This window comes from Chanos chanos, chromosome 1 (genome assembly GCF_902362185.1).
Source record: "Chanos chanos chromosome 1, fChaCha1.1, whole genome shotgun sequence".
Lineage (NCBI taxonomy): Eukaryota > Metazoa > Chordata > Actinopteri > Gonorynchiformes > Chanidae > Chanos > Chanos chanos.
The window spans coordinates 25,188,468-25,194,694 of NC_044495.1; the positions used below are offsets into that span (position 1 = coordinate 25,188,468).

At 40.5% G+C, this 6,227-nt stretch overlaps 1 protein-coding gene across 1 annotated transcript; it reads left to right on the top strand.

The window, feature by feature from the left end:
• The first annotated feature begins 215 nt into the window (after window positions 1-215).
• pthlha (parathyroid hormone-like hormone a) lies at window positions 216-6,227 on the top strand. The gene is made up of 2 exons (XM_030787771.1): window positions 216-322; window positions 5,723-6,227. The coding sequence occupies exons 1-2, from the start codon at window positions 216-218 to the stop codon at window positions 6,225-6,227; spliced, it is 612 nt and encodes a 203-aa protein (XP_030643631.1).

The window sequence follows — 6,227 nt, forward strand, 5'->3', positions numbered from 1 at the left end:
ATTCTCTGTATTGCTGTTGTTTTTGGACAGAGAAATAATCATGCAGTTTTAATCAGCTAACAAACTATTAAATAATGGAACACATGATTAATGAAATTATCATGTTATTACAGGTTAGTGTGTATATCGTACAATTATTGAAGTGTTGTGTTCTTTAAATAATGATTTTTTTTCCTGTTTTCCTTTTTTTTCTTTTTCAGAAAACTAGTGCAATAATGTTTTGCTCCAGGAGATTGTTACAGCAGTGGTGCTTTGCTGTGTTCTTATTGTGTTCTCCTGTTCCACACTATGGAAGACCCATTGATGCTCTCAGCAACAGAATGTAAGTGCAATTTTTTATGTCATATTGTATCTTAAATCCTGAGATACACTGGCAACATAATTTTGGAATTGTTAGAGTGTGTGTGTGTGTTAAATTAAATGAAATTAAATATAAGTTAAATTAAATACTAAAAATGTAGAGAAGCAAAAGTTTGAAGCATATATTTTAGAAATAAAAAAGGAGCAATGTTCATAATAATAATAATAATAATAATAGTAATAATAATAATAATAATAATAATAATAATAATAATAATGCATTACGTGTTGTGAGAGCAAGTGGGTAGCCTCTAATAGGCTGGAAAATGCCTGCATTTGGGAAACGTGCCGGCAGCTGTTTTGATAGTCTGCGCCCACCTGCGTGTTTACTTAAAGCGTTAGGGGAAAAATCCCTCAGCATGATGGAGCACTGCAGTGAGGAGTCAGGAGTTCTTACCCCCTCCACACCCGTCCCGACTCATACTGTGTCTCCCCCGCACTGCTCTAGTATTGCTCAGGATGTCTAAGTCTACCTCCCGTGTCTGCCCCTCCACCCTTCCAACCAGTCAGAGCCAGCAGGCAGAGGTCCGTGGACCACCTGCTAAAAACAGAAATGCCCTTGTTCATGGCCCTGCCATCCTCAGGCATCTTTGCCAGGTCACCCATCACCTTCCACACTGGGTGCAAACAAAACTCTATGCTTTGTTTCCCGCACACCAGGACTGAGGTTGGTGTCCGTTTTCGAATGAAGAGGCGTCTTAAAGGGGGTAAAGTGAGTAGGCGGGGTGGGGGGGGGGGGGGGGGGGGGGGTTGCAGCAGCAAATAATGCTGATGCACTGCTAGGCGATGGACCAAGCAAAACGCAGCCCTCCTGCTGAAAGTATATTATGCCTAGCAGTGTAAACCTGCTTTCAAGTCTTCGAAGCCCCTTGAGCGGGCCTTGAATGCGAAAACATGCGCTGAGAGCTTTTCCCTTTGGAAAGCTAATCTCTCCGCAATGTTTGGACATGCGTCCGCGCTGCCAGTGGCGCTCACCTCTGCTCAAATCAGCTTTTAATGAAGCCATAGAGAGCCTCTGTGAGGATGTGGGGAAGAGTGAGAGAGAAAGAGAGAGAGAGAGGAAGAAAGAAAGAGAGGGAGAGCAAGAGGGAGAGATAGAGAGAGAGAGAGAGAGAGAGAGAGAGAGAGAGATGGCACAAATATCCTGGTAATACTGACTTCCATGGGTCTTATACGTAACCACACCCGTGTGATAGTTTGTGGTATTATGAGTTTCTTAACAGGATGCATATGCTCTGAATATACAGAGATCCCATCTGAAACATATTTCCTGTGGCAATGTAGATTGTTGGTTGATACAGTATGGGGTCCTACAGAAGGGATAAGCTATTACAGAGTAATGTGCCTGAGTTTGTAAAAAAAAATCCACAGTGTGTCATCTGATTAACAGGGCTAAAAATATAATTCTGATGACTATAATGGATTAATGAGGCTTTCCAGTTTTTACTAACAATATTGGACTTTTTGTTATATTTGTATTCAGGCTCTCAACCTCTCATAAAGAGAGTACGGGTTTACCTAAAAGTATTTTTATGGGCAATTTACCATTATTCTTCAGATAATCTGAGAATTGTGAAAGAGTTGTGAAAGAATTTGGGGACATCTTCAATGTTTGACCAAGTCTGTTAAGAGTTATAGGTTAATTTTCTGTGACTGGTCACCCGGGAGACATTTAATTTGATCTTCTACCCTTGAAGCTTGGGGTTGTCTGAGCTGTTAAAACATCACTGATTACACATCTATAAAGCCTTTGTGACACACCATTTTCATTGCCACTTTGAGCGTTGTACCACATTCGCAACTTCTTACAATATGATAAAATCTTGATTAAAGCCATTTGTAATTTTGTCATGCTTATGATAGATTTTGATGCATCATTTCAATATGATTCAAACAAGTTCTCAAACAGGAGGTTCATAGCTAAGAGGACTATGAAACCGATAGTTTTTATAGTCTTCTATGGAGCATTATGCTTCCCATCAACATTTAAACTGACTCACTTTCAAATCTTTCAACAAAGTATTGTGGTGAAGGATAAACGTGGTGCATAGTCAGTCCCTCTCCCTTTCTCTCTCTTCCAGAACACAGAGAAACAATTCTCTTCCGGTAGGCCAAAAATTAACTAATGGATACACGCCAGCTCAGGATGTACTGACTTTTAATTCCCTGTTTGTGTGTGCTTATTGAAAGTACTGAAAAATACTGAAAGTACTGAAAAACGGGACAATTGCTTTACGCGCTGACTTTTACCCTTAATTTTTTTGCAAAGTTGAGCACTCCTGGAGAAATCTACATGACTAAAGATGCCCTGTGCACAGAAAGAAAAACTCTATCTACATATCTTAATTATGAATAATGACTCCAACAATTGTTTTGAAAGAAATTCAGTTAGGTTTCACTCAGCACTCACACACTTACTTATTGATACAAGACAAATAGAGAAAATCATTTGAATATTTTTTCTAACAGAAAATTGCTAACAATTTCTTTTTCAGTTTAATGACTTATCTGTTAAACCTTGGATATTTGCACTCCAAACAATAGCAACATATGACAAATTCAACTTTAAAATTAATCTACTTTAATTTCCCATTGATTCCCACAGCTAAACTTTTAATGTACTTTTAATGTAATCTTCCTCCTCTCATCAAATGTGAGTTCAGCTTTAAAACAGTCCATGCACCACACATTGACTCTTGATGTATTGCCTGTAAGACCAAAAATGGTTCTTGACCACTATTCAGGTGATACCACTGATTTTCAGACCCCCGAAAAAAAGGGCAGGGCACATAGACCCTCTCTGTCTCAGAATGAAGCCGTTTCAGTCACGTGTTATTAGAGTATTTTATCACATCTCACAGTTTCATGTTTGAGTGTAATCCGAAAGTGAGTTCTCTGATCTTTGTTCTTAGACCAGCCTAGTTTCTTAATAAATTAAAGCAGCAGGACACGGATGGAAACCAAGACCAGTTCTCCACTGTGCTCAGTACCTGTAGTAATAACACTGTACTCAACGTCCCCTCCGGACCAGAGCTAAGTCAGGCTCATCTCAATTCTCTTTTACTCGTTACTCTCTTACATGCATTTTGTCTTCCATTAATACGACATTTGTCCTTTATTTTAATCGAAATTCTCTCTCTATGCTTCGTTCCTTACCGAAGTTCTTTTGCGGGATTCCTTTTTTTTAATCCTGACAAGTGTCACCTTCATTTCTCCCTTTTCTTTCATGTGGAGCATTTTCTGAATCAAATAAGCCATTTGAAAATTTGAGATCAATCAACAGCATATAAAATGAGACCTATAAAACTAAAGGAACTCTGACAGAGGTCACAATTGTGTATTTTTCAGTGTTCTGTGTAACACATTCTCTGTAAGATTGACGAGTGTCTGTTCTTTGACTGTGCTGGTGGTCAGTGAAGAAAGTTTAATATGATATAGAAAACAATGGCTTCTTGTCCGGTTCTCTCGGTAGAGCTCTGAAGTTTATGTTTTATGCTGTGACTTTGTCATATTATTTCAATCCATGAAGCTATCTATGGACACGGTATGACTGGCTTTTTGGCTTTTATACGAACGGTTTGCACTCATAGGACATTTCAGGCTCATAAATCTGTCTGAAATATTTGGAAAATAATTAGAAATGACAGCAGCAAAGGCTTTTTTTCCCCTGCAACACAAACGCTGCTGTGACAGCAAGCATTATTTAGGAGACGCTGGAGGGGGATAAGCGTATTTTCCGAAGAAAGGAAAACTCATCTGAAGCACCTTGGCAAGGGACAATCTTATGTATCAGTTTAACAAGAGTGGAAAAAGACAATATTCGCTCCATTATGAATCATGTTGCAGCTTGACTGCCCGATTTAGTTTTCATGGATTCAGGAGTCAAGCTTTGGCAGTTTTGACAAACTTCGGGCATTCAAGCCATGAAAAATGTACCTACCTTTCAAGCAAGACACAAAAAAGACAATGACGTCCATTGGAGATGGCCCACTGTTCTGTGATCTTGAAATGAGTATTATTCTGTAGAGGATAAACATTACTATCTGCAGTCTATTTGAGGGAAGTTCAGACATGACAGGACATGCCTTGGACTGACAAAATCATTGATTCCTGTCTACTGCCACCTAATGATGACTTAGTGGATCAAGCAAAGGGGCTTCAACAAGACAGCGTGAAAACAGGTCCACAAAATATCACCAATCTCAAAGTGAAAAGGTGAACATTTTAAAATAACACTGAATTATGCTTTATTTTGGCACACACAAGACACCCGCTCTGTGATATATGTAATTGTTTCAAGACATTTGGACAGTGTGCCCAGTCTCTAAATCTAAACACCATTGCAGTAGGATTTCAGTTCTGTAGAAGCTGTCATTCGTCAGAGGTAAAAGAACTTGGACTTCCATCTGAAAGCAAAATTATTTAAAACAAAACGCAACATCATTGTTTATTAAAAGAATTTTTTAAACAAATGTTGCTTAATAATAACTGTAGCAATAAATCTTTCAATAAGTTTGTGTGAATTACCAGCTTTTCACAATTATTAAATTGGACCCTTCCTGAAAATGTTGATGCACAAAAAAATAAGAAACTGAGATACTTTTTTTTTTTGGAGTCCTGAGTGAACCTGATTCGGGCCTAAGATGATCAGGTGTGTGCAAGAGACCAGAAAGTCAGGACTATGTCTCCACCTGCTGGCTTGACAATGTACATTCAGAAAAATCTCACTCCAGACCACCAGATATCACAAAGTTTATGTAAACCCTGTTAAAACCTTCTGCATGCCCGAAATGCAGTCCAACGCATCAGTGGCTTTGCTGAAAGTGTTCCACATCATCACCTTGGATTTATTTAGGTAAAATGCAGAGACGTGAAACTTTAGGCCCTTTTGGGCAAATATGGAACCAGCAAGCCCTTGGAAGAAAGCCAGTTTTTCCCAAACCTTCATTGCATTATGTAAAAGCACATTGAATTGACAGGGTGAAGGAGCTTAGATCAAATTATGGGGTTCTTTTGTTGCAATGCAGAGTGTGGAGCTTTAAGTGAATATGCAGGGGGAGCTGGGGTTTAAAATAATGAGTAACAAACACTTGCATGGTCTATGAACAGTACATTTTTGGACACAGTACATGCCATGCTGAGTCCTAGACTTGAAAGACTTTCTGGGAATCCCATCATGCTGAAGAGAACTCTGTCATAACCTAATGTCAGCAGAACTGGATGAACAAACGCAAAACTGCGATAGCTTTGTGCTAGGGTCAAGAATGCTGTTCACTTTACAGAAAGAGTCATAATACCACAGAGTTTTTTTTTTTTTCATTCTTTAACCTTCTCTCCGTCTCTCTTCTCTGTGTCCATACAGAAAGCGCTCTGTGACCCATGCTCAGCTGATGCATGATAAAGGCCGGACGCTCCAGGACCAGAAGCGACGTATGTGGCTGCAGGAACTGCTGGACGAGGTACACACAGCCGAGATCCGCGAACTGCCCGTGCGCAGTGGCATCAGCAGTGGTGGTGGTGGTGGAAATACTGTTGGTATACCTTTGGGTGTGGGCATGGGTATTAGCCCAGGCACCATCCACCCAAAACCTGCAGGGGGCACCAAGAACCTTCCCATCAGCTTTCGCGTGGAGGATGAGGAGGGCACCAATCTACCACAGGAGACCAACAAGTCTCAGACGTATAAGGAAGGTGCACTAAAAGTTGCCGGGAAGAAGAAGAAGAAAGGGCGCTCGGGCAAACGACGAGAAGGGGAGAAGAGGAAGCGGCGGGCCCGCTCACTGGCATGGGCACTGGCCCAAGAGCTGGGGAGTGGCTACCACCTGGAGTGGCGGTCATACCTGGGCCAGAATGGAGCGGTGCACTAG